General features: G+C 47.0%; 1 protein-coding gene across 3 annotated transcripts in view; it reads right to left on the bottom strand.

The window, feature by feature from the left end:
- Positions 1-16838, bottom strand: part of SHROOM1 (shroom family member 1) — a 240837-nt gene that overhangs the window by 77844 nt on the left and 146155 nt on the right. For all 3 annotated transcript variants that reach the window (XM_063928169.1, XM_063928168.1, XM_063928167.1), the window contains 3 exons: positions 10702-10769; positions 7816-8424; positions 1386-1913 (listed from right to left, as the gene is read on the bottom strand). In XM_063928169.1, coding sequence (XP_063784239.1) covers positions 1386-1913; positions 7816-8424; positions 10702-10769 — 1205 coding nt within the window. The remainder of the gene's footprint in view (positions 1-1385; positions 1914-7815; positions 8425-10701; positions 10770-16838) is intronic.

The raw sequence follows: 16838 nt of genomic DNA, 5'->3' as shown, positions 1-16838 counted from the left end.
TAGTATGGGTCAAATCAGCGCATGTGTGTCCACTACACACAGTCAGGGTAGGGGGTAGTATGGGTCAAATCAGAACATGCGTGGCCACTGCACACAGTCAGGGCAGGGGGTAGTATGGGTCAAATCAGAACATTTGTGGCCACTACACAGTCAGGGCAGAGGGTAGTATGGTTAAAAGCAGAGCATGTGTGGCCACAGGAGGTAGTATGGGTCAAATGGTTTTAATTATTTCATCCACTCAGGTCTGGGACTCCAGGTCGACAACAAAAAGGTCGACACACCTTAGGTCGACTCCAATTGGTCGACACACCTTAGGTCGACATGGACAAAAGGTCGACATGGACAAAAGGTCGACAGGAACAGGTCGACATGGAAAAAGGTCGACATGAGTTTTTTATGTTTTTTTTGGTGTCGTTTTCTTTGGAGAGTGACCGGGAACCCCAATTAGTGCACCGCTTCGCTCGCCATGCTTCGGGCATGGTGCCTTCGCTCCGCTCGGCACAGATTACCGTTCCAATCGTAGTCCACGTGGATCGTTAAGTATGAAAAGGTTCCAAAAACAAAAAAAATTGTGAAAAACTCATGTCGACCTTTTTCCATGTTGACCTTGTTCCTGTCGACCTTTTCCACGTCGACCTAAGGTGTGTCGACCAATTGGCGTCGACCTATGGTGTGTCGACCTTTTTGTTGTCGACCTGGAGTCCGGATACCATCCACTCAAGGTTCAGACTTTGGGGGTAATTCATAGTTGATTGCAGCAGCAAATTTGTTAGCAGTTTGGCAAAACCATGTGGGGCAGGGGGGGCAGATATAACGTGTAGAGAGAGTTAGATTTGGGTGGGTTATTTTGTTTCTGTGCAGGGTAAATACTGGCTGCTTTATTTTTACACTGCAATTTAGATTTCAGTTTGAACACACCCCACCCAAATCTAACTCTCTATGCACGTTATTTCTGCCCCCCCCCCCTGCAGTGCAAATGGTTTTGCCCTACTGCTAACAAATTTGCTGCTGCGGTCAACTCTGAATTAGGCCCTTTATCTTCAGGTTTTTCATATAAACACATCTAATAACGTTATCTAGTACGATAGGCGGTATATTATCCCTTCTGTTACACTCCAAAATCTACAAATGAAGGGCTTTCCTTCAGAAATAAAAATAAATAAAAATAATAATAATTCTAAAATATCCTCTGTAAAAGAAGATTAAATGGATCATTTAAATCAGGGGACATTTATAAACCTTTCATATTTGTTTTAGCATTCATATTAATTTCTGACAAGCATTATATTTTAAACACAGAAAGGATCTGGCTGCTGTTGACTAAAAAAAAAACCTGCTGGTATAAATAAAACCATTAGTAAAGATGTATTTTTTAATCTACTCACTTGTCTTTGGTTAGTGCTCTATTTCTGCACTTTTCCCTTCTTGAAATGTCCACAGGGAAGAGGCTTTTCATTAGATTGATGGCAGATTCCCTTACAGGAAGGGGTTTAAGAATATCAACCAGAGACTTGTCTTGGGAAATGATCTCTCTAACTAGCTCCATGTGTCTTTCCTCTGCAGATGATCTCAGTGAGCTCAGGACTTCTTTGGCTGGGTCACCTTGTTTCTCCATGCTGGCCTCCAGTTCCTGCCCAGAAGCTTCATCGCTCCCATTGTGCGTATCATAGCCAAAACAGGAGCTGGTTGTTTGTGTGCCATTCAGCTCATTGCCTGGGTTATGATTTATCTGTTCATGCCAAGGAATAGTCGCTGACCGAACTTCTGAAGATTCTCTCATTTCACTTGTTGCACCAAAATCTTCTACTGTAGGAACAGGGGGCTCACTGACTGCTGGACCCTCAGTAGGGTCATCTGTCTCAGTTCTCCCTTCATTATCACACCCTGGAAGATCTTTCCCACTGTCATCCAAGCTTAAAGAAACAATCACAAGTCACTACAGAGGCCAATAAAGAAATTACACAATCAAGTATGAAGTGACAAAACTTCAGTATAACGAGAAAAATATGAAAGACAATACAGTATAATACACGTAAAACACGTATGTTGTATATCTGAGCAGCTTAGACTAAAGCTGGGTACACACTAGAAGTCGTGTGTACCCAGCCGATCAGACGGGCGAGGGGACGCAGCATGTGGAAAGTGCATACATACTTGACGATGCCAAGTCCGACGGGGGAGCCACACGTATTGTGTCATCGCTAGCGACATTCTCCGCCAGCCCTGCTGCAGAAAGTGCAAGTGTGCACAGCATGGGTATACACTAGACGATGTACTCGATATGTCGCTCCAATCTGTGGAATCGGGCGACATATCTTCTAGTGTGTACCCAGCTTAAGAAAGTTTTCAATCTAAGCTTGTGCTGAGACTGCACACTTTCAAAGGATGTTAGGAACAAACATATGTATTTAATATGCCACATGTGTAAATAATATTACCAAATAAATATTTTGGACACATTTCACACCCTAACTACTGAGCTTTGTTGTGAAAATCTAGAATTACAAATTTCCCCACAGAGTCCTTTCTGTCCTATGTATTGAATGTGAAAAGTGGGCACCCTACAGTGATGGAAACTAATTCCTGCAGAAGGGGCAGCCAGGTCAGCACGGGGTGTAGCTTCAAATAGGGGGCGGGGAGGGGGTGTGCCACAACAAGAAATGCTAGATGGGGGGCGTGGCTGTGCTATCGAGTCACTGTAGCCCCACCTCCCTGCTATGCAATGCAGAGATTACAAGCATTGTACAGCGAGGGGAGTGGCTGCGATGACACGGTCCACCCACTTTACTCGGTAAGGGTCTGGCTGGGTGCAGGTGGATCCGGGAGGCTTCCTTATTTTCCCGGGGGGCCGGAAGATTCACCAAATTTTTGGGAGTTTCCTGTCCATTCCTGGAGAGTAGGCAAGTATATACTAAATCTCCCAACTAACTACTGTCGTTGCTGACAAATAACTTGTAGTTGCCTAATGTGCTGACTATATATATATATATATATATATATATATATATATATATATATAGGAACAGAGACAAAAAAGGCGGCACTCAGAGTCTTGAAAACAGTATCAAACGTGTATTAAGTGCGATCTACGTTTCGGGGACCACCTCCCCTTCGTCAGGATAACTGCACAAGTGAACAAAACAATCTTAAATAGCAATGAACTTACCCCTTGTCAGATTCCCCACGCCCGTTCTCCCCTGGCCACGCCACTCGGGCGTCCCGTCCGGCGTCACTGTTCACTCCGGCGGAACCGGAAGTGACGTCGCGGCTCCCTCCTGTGTGACCATGGAGACGCTAAACAACAATAAAGACATGTGTAAAAACCATCGTGTCTAACAGTAAGACTGTAGCATGAGCTGCAATACAGATAAAGTGCACCTAGATGATAGCATAACAATTCATTATCGTGCTAACCAATCTAAAATGTTTGTTAAAAATGACCATTACAATTATTTAAAAGAACAGTGTCACAATTTCCATATATACACCTTCATGTGCACAGTAAATTAAAACTCAGCAAGTGTGGGCGATGGCATCACGGTACGCCTGGATCACTGGATGTAGATGATCAGTGCCACTTTGGTACATCCATGTAATTAATTAATTAACATCCTGCACTAACACCTTTACGGGCCTCCTAATAAAGCTAGCCCTCAAGGGGCAAGGAGTATCCTGCTACATCATAGAGGACATCTTATGATTCTGAAAAATTATAACAAATTGTGAAAAATTATAAAAAATTAATGAGGCCCAAACTCTCGTTGAGCCCACCTGGTTTGAGTGTATTGAGCCTATGTATCCACATAGACTCAAGCTGCAGCAATTTTTTGCCCCTGTTGCCCCCTCGAGGGGACTCAGGGACATGATCAATGATACGATGTTTAAACGTAGCCATGCTGTGCCTATGTTCCAGAAAATGCTTGGCTACTGGCTGCTCCCCATCCCCAGATGCCAGCGCGTTTCTAATGGCAAGCCTGTGTTGCGCCATCCTCACCTTAAATTGGCATTCAGTTTTGCCAATATAGCAACGCCCACATGGGCAAATGATGGCATAAACCACGAATTTCGAAGTACACGTGAGGGGCCATCTGATGTTAAATTTCTTACCCGAATAGGGATGTGAGATGCTGTCTCCAGGGGACATGTGGGTACACGTAGTGCATCCTGAGCACTTAAAACAACCATTTTTGCGAGATAAGAAATGCCTGGGAGGAGGTGGCTTAAACCTTGTCATATCAGTTTTAACTAGCCAATCTCTGATATTTCTGCCTCGTGTATAACTAGGCATCACCCTCTTGTCTCGAAAGGATTTTAAGTCTGGGTCTGTGGCCACCAAAGGCCACAATTGACGCAGCTTCTTGGCACTTTGCTCACTCTGTGTACTAAATTCTGTGATCCATGGAATGACTTTGGTCATATCCCGTGCCTGTGTGGGTGATAGTAACTCCTCCCTATTTTTAGCTGCAGCCTTTTGTTTGGCTGTTCGGAGGAGGTCGCGTGGGTAACCTCTTTCAGCGAACCTCTGCTCCATTTCCTCCAGTTGTACCTCTCTCACCTTAGTGTTACTGTTAACCCTACAGACCCTGAGGAACTGGGAGTATGGCAAGCCCTGTAACGTAGGTTTAGGGTGAAAACTGTCAAATCTCAAAAGCGTATTCCGATCTGACGGTTTTTTATACAGGCTCGTTTCCAATCTCCCATCTCCAAGAGTCAGCTGGATGTCCAAGAAACATATCTCGGTTTTACTGTGGCTCATGGTCAATTTCACGGGGCTATCTGTGGAATTGTGCGCTGTTACAAGATCACAAAGATCCTGTACTTCACCTCTCCACAACACTAACAGATCATCTATATATCTGTAGTAGATAAACAATCTGTGAGCAATTGAAGAGTTGGTGAAAAATAATGCCCGCTCAACCTCCCACATATAAGCATTGGCGAACGAGGGTGCCACGGCCGACCCCATGGCACACCCCGTTCGCTGTCTGTAATAGACACCGTCAAAAATGAAAAAATTATGTGACAAGGTGAAACGCAATAATGAAATGAAAAAAATCTATGTCAGGACCTGTGTATGCACTATTGCCTGTGATCAACTGCCTCACTGCTTGTAAGCCCTGTTCGTGCGGTATGCACGTGTACAGGCTTGTAACATCTATGGTGGCCAATGTGACATCCTCTGGAACTTGATCTATCACTAGCAACCTCTTTAATAGCATACTCGAATCTTTCAAATGGGTAAAAGTACCCTGCACACAGGGCTGTAAATATGCATCAAGATATATAGCTAGAGGCTCACACAGAGAACCCCGGGCAGAGATGATATCATCTCTGCCCGGGGTTCTCTGTGTGAGCCTCTAGCTATATATCTTGATGCATATTTACAGCCCTGTGTGCAGGGTACTTTTACCCATTTGAAAGATTCGAGTATGCTATTAAAGAGGTTGCTAGTGATAGATCAAGTTCCAGAGGATGTCACATTGGCCACCATAGATGTTACAAGCCTGTACACGTGCATACCGCACGAACAGGGCTTACAAGCAGTGAGGCAGTTGATCACAGGCAATAGTGCATACACAGGTCCTGACATAGATTTTTTCATTTCATTATTGCGTTTCACCTTGTCACATAATTTTTTCATTTTTGACGGTGTCTATTACAGACAGCGAACGGGGTGTGCCATGGGGTCGGCCGTGGCACCCTCGTTCGCCAATGCTTATATGTGGGAGGTTGAGCGGGCATTATTTTTCACCAACTCTTCAATTGCTCACAGATTGTTCATCTACTACAGATATATAGATGATCTGTTAGTGTTGTGGAGAGGTGAAGTACAGGATCTTTGTGATCTTGTAACAGCGCACAATTCCACAGATAGCCCCGTGAAATTGACCATGAGCCACAGTAAAACCGAGATATGTTTCTTGGACATCCAGCTGACTCTTGGAGATGGGAGATTGGAAACGAGCCTGTATAAAAAACCGTCAGATCGGAATACGCTTTTGAGATTTGACAGTTTTCACCCTAAACCTACGTTACAGGGCTTGCCATACTCCCAGTTCCTCAGGGTCTGTAGGGTTAACAGTAACACTAAGGTGAGAGAGGTACAACTGGAGGAAATGGAGCAGAGGTTCGCTGAAAGAGGTTACCCACGCGACCTCCTCCGAACAGCCAAACAAAAGGCTGCAGCTAAAAATAGGGAGGAGTTACTATCACCCACACAGGCACGGGATATGACCAAAGTCATTCCATGGATCACAGAATTTAGTACACAGAGTGAGCAAAGTGCCAAGAAGCTGCGTCAATTGTGGCCTTTGGTGGCCACAGACCCAGACTTAAAATCCTTTCGAGACAAGAGGGTGATGCCTAGTTATACACGAGGCAGAAATATCAGAGATTGGCTAGTTAAAACTGATATGACAAGGTTTAAGCCACCTCCTCCCAGGCATTTCTTATCTCGCAAAAATGGTTGTTTTAAGTGCTCAGGATGCACTACGTGTACCCACATGTCCCCTGGAGACAGCATCTCACATCCCTATTCGGGTAAGAAATTTAACATCAGATGGCCCCTCACGTGTACTTCGAAATTCGTGGTTTATGCCATCATTTGCTCATGTGGGCGTTACTATATTGGCAAAACTGAATGCCAATTTAAGGTGAGGATGGCGCAACACAGGCTTGCCATTAGAAACGCGCTGGCATCTGGGGATGGGGAGTAGCCAGTAGCCAAGCATTTTCTGGAACATAGGCACAGCATGGCTACGTTTAAACATCGTATCATTGATCATGTCCCTGAGTCCCCTCGAGGGGGCAACAGGGGCAAAAAATTGCTGCAGCTTGAGTCTATGTGGATACATAGGCTCAATACACTCAAACCAGGTGGGCTCAACGAGAGTTTGGGCCTCATTAATTTTTTATAATTTTTCACAATTTGTTATAATTTTTCAGAATCATAAGATGTCCTCTATGATGTAGCAGGATACTCCTTGCCCCTTGAGGGCTAGCTTTATTAGGAGGCCCGTAAAGGTGTTAGTGCAGGATGTTAATTAATTAATTACATGGAAGGACCAAAGTGGCACTGATCATCTATATCCAGTGATCCAGGCGTACCGTGATGCCATCGCCCACACTTGCCGAGTTTTAATTTACTGTGCACATGAAGGTGTATATATGGAAATTGTGACACTGTTCTTTTAAATAATTGTAATGGTCATTTTTAACAAACATTTTAGATTGGTTAGCACGATTATGAATTGTTATGCTATCATCTAGGTGCACTTTATCTGTATTGCAGCTCATGCTACAGTCTTACTGCTAGACACGATGGTTTTTACACATGTCTTTATTGTTGTTTAGCGTCTCCATGGTCACACAGGAGGGAGCCGCGACGTCACTTCCGGTTCCGCCGGAGTGAACAGTGACGCCGGACGGGACGCCCGAGTGGCGTGGCCAGGGGAGAACGGGCGTGGGGAATCTGACAAGGGGGTAAGTTCATTGCTATTTAAGATTGTTTTGTTCACTTGTGCAGTTATCCTGACGAAGGGGAGGTGGTCCCCGAAACGTAGATCGCACTTAATACACGTTTGATACTGTTTTCAAGACTCTGAGTGCCGCCTTTTTTGTCTCTGTTCGTGTCCTGGGGTGACCCCCCAAGGGAAGGCAACTGAGCAAGTCGGTCCTGCGGGATTTCTGGAGTGCCGGAGTACATTGGTTGTTATATATATATATATATATATATATATATATATATATATATATACACACACACACACACACACACACACACACTATAAATAGTGTCATTGCTGCAATTGTTACCTTGGTGTATGCACAATCACGACTTGCTGTTCTAGATGGGAGTGGACAGGAAAAGTATTATGAGACTGCAGAGCCTCCTCAGCATTAGATACACAGTTTCTGTTACTCTCCTGCTCCATAGGGTTCATTCTACAAGCATCTTCCATGCTGATGGGCTGTGAGAAAACCTCATCATCCGTTTGGAAAGTGTGTGGTTGCTCGGCAGCACTAGTGTGAAGCTGGGAAGGATGAGAGAAGCCGGAATTATCTGTGTGAGAGAAAGGACTTGCTCTCTGGGACCTGGACTGTCTCTCTTGCACAAACTTTGCAACATCTAATCTAGGAGGCATCAGCAAATCCTCTTTACTTGTTTTTCTCAGATCCTTTCCTGAATCATTCTCAGTGTTGGCCTTCAGCTTGTCTTGATGGACCACAGCTGTGCTGCTTGTATTTTCCAGCCGTGGTACTAGTGCAGGGCCTGCAATGTGGTATAGCTGATCTGTGCTTTGACTCAGCACGGACAGCCTTACTTTGTCTGTAGTCCCTATCTCTTCCATAGACTTGCCTCTCCCTCTGGCTGCACATTCTTTCTCAGCCTCACTTGTAGTACTGTCCACTGTTACAGGGGATCTGCAGGAGAAAAACAGTTTTTCATTCTTTTGCACATACAGACTAGATGTGCAGGTTGCGTTTAGAAGATACAGTTGTTAAACTCTGTCCTAAAAATGAAATGTACAGTTTGAGATTAGCCAAGACTTAAAAGTGCACTTACAATGGGTGTGGATCATTAGATCGACAGTGTCTAGGTTGACAATGTTTAGGTCGACCACTATAGGTCGACAGGGTTGGAAGGTCAACAGGGTTTCTAGGTCGACATGTGCTAGGTCGACAGGTCAAAAGGTCAACATGAGGTTTTTTTTTGTGTGTGCCGTTTTCTTCGTAGAGTGACCAGGAACCCCAATTAGTGTACAGTGTCCCCTCGCCATGCTTCGGGCAAGGTGCCTCGCTCCACTACCGCTTTACTCGGTACGCGTTACCGTTCCAATCATAGTCCACGTGGATCGTTAAGTATGAAAAAGTTTTAAAAAAAAACAAACCAAAAAACTCATGTCGAACTTTTGACCTGTCGACCTAGAAACCTTGTCGACCTATAGTGGTCGACCTAAACATTGTTGACCTAGACAGTGTCGATCTTCAGACCGGATCCCCTTACAATGATGAGTAGGAATGAGGAGAAATAAGCAGTGAAATTACTTTTAAATGTGCTAACAATTATAATGAAAAAGTAAAGGGTATTGTGTTAGTTGCAGTCTCAGGCAGCAGAATCATTAGGCCTGTTGTCTGTGTACTATTATTTTTTTACATTTTTTTAATAACACAGTGATTTACCCTTTACCAAACAGTAGGTGGCGCTACCACTATAAGAAATAATGAAAGGCTTGATTAGCAAGTGTTACCAGCACAAAAGGAGGGAGTGCCTGGAATTATTTACAAGCAGTTGCCTACCTTCATTTTACATCTACTGTTCTATAGAGTTTCCAATAATATTTTATAAATTAGAAGAGCAAAAACGAATAATGGGGTATGTACAGTATATATATATGTGGTTTTCTTTTCTCCCAAGCTGAACACAAGCCGGCTGTAATTACTCCCACGTTGCATGCTTGGTGTCACAGTCATCATTATTAATGCACATTGGCACAAACCTATCTCTGGTGCATGAGATCTGCTTGGAGACAGGCATAGCTACATGTACACACAGCTCTGCATACAGTAGCTCACAATGCGACATGACGTTGACACACACACCCTTCTTAAAAGCTGCCTGTGTGTGAACACCCCATTACCACCAGCTTTACCCCATCTGCCACAAGTGGAGATGCATCTGACTTTGGCCTTGAATCACCGTTACTTGCAAATGCTTCGCTCTAGTGTGATTAATCCAGACAACTAACTTGTGTTTAGCACTGCATCAGCTGTTTTGACTCCTCAGTTAACAAAGGTAAAAAAATCTGGTAACACTTGTCGGGATGGTATCGGAAGCGTGACGCTTGGGATGCCAGTGGTCAGAATATCAACAGCGGCATCCTGACACTCGGAATCCCAACAGGCTGGGTATGGGTTACCGGCAGCCAGGATCCCGGCAATCAGCATCCAGACGCCCTGATCCTGGCCCCGGAATGCCGGCGGGGGTGTTAGAGAGGGCAACAAGTCCCCTTGCGGGCTCGTGGGTTAGCTGCACTCGCCATATGTTCTATTCCCACTTTACGGGTGTCGTGGACACCTACGAGTGGGAATAGTCCCTGCTAGTCGGGCTGTAGGTGCCAGTAATGTGACTGGCAGTCTCCTGACCGCCAGCCATATAACTACATACCATCCCTACACCTGCTAGGTGAGTATTCTAGCCCTTACCCTCTACCCCCCTAACTCTCCCTCCCCGCAGCCTAACCCTCCGTCCCTGCAGCCTAACCCGCCCCCCTGTGCACCCTAACCTTCCCTCCTCGCATCCCAAATGCTGACCAGATCCCCAATTGTCCTTTGTAACTTTACCTACAGCATGCAGGTTTGTCCTATGAAAATTGCTGTTAATAGGATAATTTATCGATTGAGACGAGACAATAATGTAGTGGCTCTGGATCAGACTTCCACAGACATAATCTGGTGAACGACTTACAATTAAACCATTATTTGGGTTTTATTTTATGCATTGATATGGTTATATAATACTATTCTATCTTTCTAAAGTGCCAGTATATTATACGGTGCTGTACACGTTAAGGATCATGATACAAAAAAATAACATAACAATGAACAGAAGGTATCAATAGTTGAGGATTATTACAAGTGTCATGTCAGTACTACAACATAGATACCTAAGGCTTTGTAATGTTGGATTATTGTTCTAACCTGCGGTTGAATTCATTGTAATTGCTTGAAAGTGCTGATGTTGATAAAGTCAAGTACCCACCTGGAACCTGAAGGGAATAAAAGGACAGTCACATTATCATTCACAGCAGAATGTTTAGATTCTCTGTGTGTCAGAGATGCAGAAAATCTACATATCAGATCAGACCATTTAACACAGCTGCATGGAACCTTGTTGTACCACGTTTCATGGCTGACAAAGTTTAAACACAAGCCTAGACATTTTTCTTTCAAAGCCAGAGCTTCCAAGTTAAAGAAAAGGATTAGTGGTGTAATATACCACTGGAGCAGCTCATGCAGCTGCTATGGGTACTGGTGAGGCTGGTCCGACCAGCCTGTGTGTGGGCCCATACGGAATTAAGTCCTACTTGGGCTTTCAGGTTCAGAACTGGCCTCCAGAGTGGATGGACCACCATCACCATCCTCCATCTCTCTTTGGTATGGGGTCTGATGATTGGGGTTAGACCCTGGAGATGAAGGACAGGAAACAAAGCTGAAGTCTCTGTTCCTGCACTGAGAACTTTCACTTGTTTACTGTAAAATAATGCTGCAATTGTATAAGCATCCTGGAAGACAATGCCAGCTTACTCTACAACTATACACTTCTAGAAGCAAATTTGGTGCATACCACCTTTGTCTGATTCCTGGGTTCTCACTTGGAGAGAGTTAGGCGTGAATGTTTTACAGCTTTAAATGTGTTATTATAGTTTAAAAAAAACAAAAACAAAACAGGTTTCTATTCATAGAAAATGGACTCCTACAATGCAACTGTTGTAAGTGCTTTGATTTTCTGAATGCACCTCGGGTCATTTCTATTATTTTGTTTTACTTCATTCAACCTCCTTTTATCCACCCCCAGAGGCCGTTGTGTCCTTTTTACAATATAAAAAGCCTGTGGATACATAGATATTAATCTATTGTTGTACTCTTAAAGCTCTACTTCGTGGGGCTGCTATCCAGCTGGGAATGAGACTAAAACATAGATATCTGAAGACCCAACTACACCTGGACGGTAAATTAGCTCTTCTAGAACGAAAAAATAAATAAATAAAGCTTTCCCATCCCATAATCCTCACACGTCAGATCAGTGCCGTAACTAGGCATTTTAGCGCTGTGTGCAAGAACTGACATTGGCGCCCCCCGTACAAGATAGGCGCAGTGCGCGCCGTAGGCGCGCGAAAAATATATAGGGGCGTGGCTTCACGGGAAGGGGCGTGGCAACAAAATAATAGCAATTCATACTACGGTGCACAGTAGTCTCCATTATTCAAATTACGCTGCACAGTAGCGCCACTACACCAGGTAGAGCCCCTTTTATACATTACAGCAGACAGCATCCCCCTTTTTACACATTGCGGCAGCCAGTCCCCCTTTTTACACATTGCGGCAGCCAGTCCCCCTTTTTACACATTGCGGCAGCCAGGACCCCTTTTTACACATTGCGGCAGCCAGGACCCCTTTTTACACATTACAGCAGCCAGTCCCCCTTTTTACACATTACAGCAGCCAGTCCCCCTTTTTACACATTGTGGCAGATAGACCCTTTTTTTACACATTGCGGCAGCCAGTCCCTCTTTTTACACATTGCGGCAGATAGACCCTTTTTACACATTGCGGCAGCCAGTCCCCCTTTTTACACATTGCGGCAGATAGACCCTTTTTACACATTGCGGCAGCCAGTCTCCCTTTTTACACATTGCGGCAGCCAGGACCCCTTTTTACACATTACGGCAGCCAGTCCCCCTTTTTACACATTGCGGCAGCCAGGACCACTTTTTACACATTACGGCAGCCAGTCCCCCTTTTTACACATTGCGGCAGCCAGGACCACTTTTTACACATTGCGGCAGATGGGACCCCTTTTTACGCATTGCGGCAGATGGGACCCCTTTTTACGCATTGCGGCAGATGGGACCCCTTTTTACGCATTGCGGCAGATGGGACCCCTTTTTACACATTGCAGCAGATGGGACCCCTTTTTACACATTGCGGCAGATGGGACCCCTTTTTACACATTGCAGCAGATGGGACCCCTTTTTACACATTGCGGCAGATGGGACCCCTTTTTACACATTGCGGCAGATGGGACCCCTTTTTACACATTGCAGCAGATGGGACCCCTTTTTACACATTGCAGGAGATGGGACCCCTTTTTACACATTGCAGGAGAGAGAGAGAGAGAGAGAGAGAGAGAGAGAGAGAGAGAGAGAGAGAGAGAAAGAGAAAGAGAGAGAAATATACTTACCTTCTCCCCGCTGACAGGCTCCTCGTGCATCTCCCTCTCGGTGCAGTGTGAAGTCAGTTGAGAAGGAGGAGGAGGGAGGGGGAGCAGAGAGCCGCAGCAGCGCTATTTGATTGGTAGTAAGCGCTGCTGCAGCATCCCCCTCTCCTTCTGTATTGGCTGCCCGGCGCTGCTGTGGATGCTGGGATGCATCCACAGCAGCGCCAGGCAGCCAATACAGAAGGAGAGGGGGATGCTGCAGCAGCGCTTACTACCAATCAAATAGCGCTGCTGCGGCTCTCTGCTCCTCCTCCCTCCTCCTCCGCTGCCCGGCGCTCCTGTCTTCTCTCCTCCAGCGCGGCGCACGGCGCAGTTCAGAGGCGGCATGTAATGAGTCAATTTGACTCATTACATGCCGCTGGCCGTTGCGCCCCCAGGGCAACTGCGCTGTGTGCCAAGCCCCCTTGGCACACACGTAGTTACGGCCCTGCGTCAGATGCATCCACGCGCCACTCAAGCACACTTTTCTTATAAAATAAAGACACAACAACTGTAATTGGCGTGAAAGGGGTCCGCTTTTTATTTTCTGACTGAGAGGAAGGCCTATTAAATACTAAAACTAAAATGCAGACTTCCCTCTCTAACTAAGGTGGCGGGGAGAAGAACGGTTAAACATGATAAACGTAACATGGGTGATCAACATTATAATACAGAAAAACAAACAATAAAAAACATATGTGTGAGGGAGCCTTCTGCCCCAGATGTTCCGGGATCGGCCTCCTGCCTCCATCCCAGACATCGAAAAGCAAAACTCCAAGGACAGGGGTCGACCTTCTGCCAGTACCCCTGCCCACCAACAGTTGCAGGGACGGAGGTACGCTCCGCCCCTCCGTGGTAAAAATTGGGCCACCGGCCCCGCCATCCACATATGTTTATACCAGTTATATGGACCCACTTGGTAAAGTGATGCCCATAAACTAATTATAAAACTATAAAATTTACCTAAAAGTACACCCAAACTTACTAACCTTGAACTCATAATTAAAATTAAGTAACCGTTCAGAAACCGGCCAACTGCCAGGTTACCAACCTGCCACGAACTCCGAAAAGACTAACTAAAGGGACCTAAAAAGCAGAACACGAACGCAAGAAAAAAACACCTAAAGGGACCTAAGAACGTGAATAATGTACTCCAAGAAGATCAGCAGCCAGCCGGCGACAAATGCACCCCGTCAGACCAGTACTGTGTCGGATCACGGAAGGAGATACCACCGTGCGGCACGACCAGCCCGCCATTCTGGAGGACAGCACGACTGACAACGGAATTGACCCGCCTCCGAACTAGGTCAATCGCCCTGGGGTTAAAGGCTCCATGCCAAGACTGCCGAGGGACGATGTATGACCAGAGGATCAGGCAAAACGGCCAGTCAGCCAGAAGTTCCAACAGCTGACGTCTGATCTTGAGGCGAATGTCGAGCCCAGTGCGGCACACCAGATCATTGCCAGAAACAGCGGGTACCCAAATCGGCCAACTGCCGCCCGAAGCCAGTCCCGCAGGCCGTCCCAGCGGAGGCCTCTACGCCCCAACCAGCGCACCGCCTGCAGCTCCGGAAACCGGGTTATGTCACAGGCCAGAGCCGACACGGACAGCCAGTAGATGTATGAATGGCCGACAAATCATATAAAGTGCGGATCTAACCGCCGTCCTGCAAAAGAAGGGTGTGACGCAGGTTAATACATGAAATAAAGATAGTATGTGTAGTAAATGGGCAACCTAACTGCGTCCCTAAGGGGAAGGGGGGGTTTTGGGGGGATGGGTCGCCCAATTTGACTTGAGGCAAAAACACAAAACTTCGTTAGCCGGCAAAAGCCGTAATTAAAACCAACGATAAAACAAAAATTCCTCAAGGCCCCCGCAATCGCAAAGTGTAACTGCAACGAGCGGCTAGTCCTCAAAGGGGTGCACTGGGAGGAAAAGGCCTGATATAGCGTCTGACTGCACCAGACATCCACCTACCCAGTGCCCGGACTTCGACTTCGGACCAACCCGTCGCAGCAGCTGCTGAAGCAGCGCCGATGCGGAAAGAGTGAGTCCCATAGTCGGCCGGAGATAGACCCAGATACAAAAGACGGGTGTAGTACGGCTGACCGGCAGTCTCCTGACCGCCGGTCAGCTTACCGACGCCGGGATCCCGGCAGCATACAGACGCCGGGATCCCGGCGGGCAGGGGCGAGTGCAGCAAGCCCCTTGCGGGCTCGCTGCGCTCGCCACGCTGCGGGCTCGGTGGCGACCTGCGGTCGCCACGGGTTCTATTCCCACTCTATGGGGGTCGTGGACACCCACGAGTGGAAATAGTCCCTGTTGGTCGGCATGCCGACCATCCGGACAGTGACCCGTCGGGCTGGTGGAGGAGGTCATGTGACTGTCGGTCAGCTGACCGGCGGTCACATGAATACCACCCCAAAAGACAACGTCCCAAAACCGACCGGAATTGATATCTGGTCAACGGGGAACCGTCACTATGGACGAGCCACCCGGTGGGCGTTGGAGGCCGTACGGACGAATAAGCCTGGGCTGCGGCAACCGGACAAATGCCCCGCGCACGAGCCTGACCCATTCGAACCCACTGCCCCCAGCCGGCTACGTCAGTCTTGGAGCGCTGAATCCGACACCACAAACCGTCGGGGCATACGACGACGTGGGCCGCCAGCATGGGCGAGGCAGAGGTCCGAGAGACGACACCAGCTCACCCACCCTGAACGCACCGTGGAAGGCCATCGTAAAGGCCGCCATGAAGAGGCGAACCACGTATCCCCGTATGGTATCCCCGTATCCTCGTATCGTGAGCGCTGAATCCTACACCCCAAACCGTCGGGGCATACGTCGACGGCTTTTATGGACTGAAAGGAAGGCCAATTAAATCTAAACTGGGATGAAAAAAGTCCCTCTCTAACGAAGGGACGGTTGAAATATTTATCACACATAGCAGAAAGCGGACAGCACATGAAAATAAAATATCTCAAAATTATAATTGAAATAATAACCTAAATGTTGGAGGGCCTTCTGCCCCCGATGTTCTGGGATCGGCCTTCTGCCACCATCCCTGAGGGCCTGCTGCCCAGATGTTCAGGGATCGGCCTTCTGCCACCATCCCAGACATCCCGAATCCAATGCAACTATGGGCCATCTGCCTTGTGAGGGGTCTTACCACTATGGCCCCTCTCCAGAAGGTAGCGACTCCACCGCTCCCAAGCGGGCAGATAATCCGCGAAAATTGCAGGAGCCAAAGACCTGTGGGCTAAATCCTCCAATCCGCACACAGAAGCAGGACAGAAGTCCCCTTGGATTAGAGCTGCAGGAGCCAACTGCCTAAACCACTGCTAGTTGCCGCGAGAAAGGGTATCATCCATTTCGTCGCGCTCGGCCGGGACATGCTTGGCTCGCAACGTAATGTCGTTCAACCCAGCATAGCAAGACTATCTGTGCGAAGACCCGCAGTCCAGAAAGGATGTGGACTCCTGCCTAATGATGGCAAACCACGCCCAAATTGTCGCACCAGCAGACCACCTGTTTGTTACGCAGGGCATAGCGCCAGAGCTCCAATGCGCCCAGTATGGGAAAAATTTCCAGCAAACAGCAAGAATCGCAAGCACCAGAGGCGTACGTGAAAAGCTCCAGGGAGGTGGTGAAACGAACTAGAAATCCGTCCCAAATACGTAAATCCCTCGAGTGCTAAACCAAGAAAATGATGCGGGCGTCAAATCCCAACTGTCGCCCGTTCCAAGGTCTCATCATGAGGCGAAAAGAAGGGGGGGGGGGGGGGGGGAAGGGGAGCTGCAAATGACAAGGACAGGGATAGGGTAGGAGAAGGTAAGATAAAGAAAAAGGCAGAGAGAG

Source organism: Pseudophryne corroboree, chromosome 6, assembly GCF_028390025.1.
Source record: "Pseudophryne corroboree isolate aPseCor3 chromosome 6, aPseCor3.hap2, whole genome shotgun sequence".
NCBI classification, from domain to species: Eukaryota; Metazoa; Chordata; class Amphibia; order Anura; family Myobatrachidae; genus Pseudophryne; species Pseudophryne corroboree.
The sequence above is the reverse complement of the archived record's forward strand: the minus strand, read 5'-3'. Positions and strand labels throughout refer to the sequence as shown.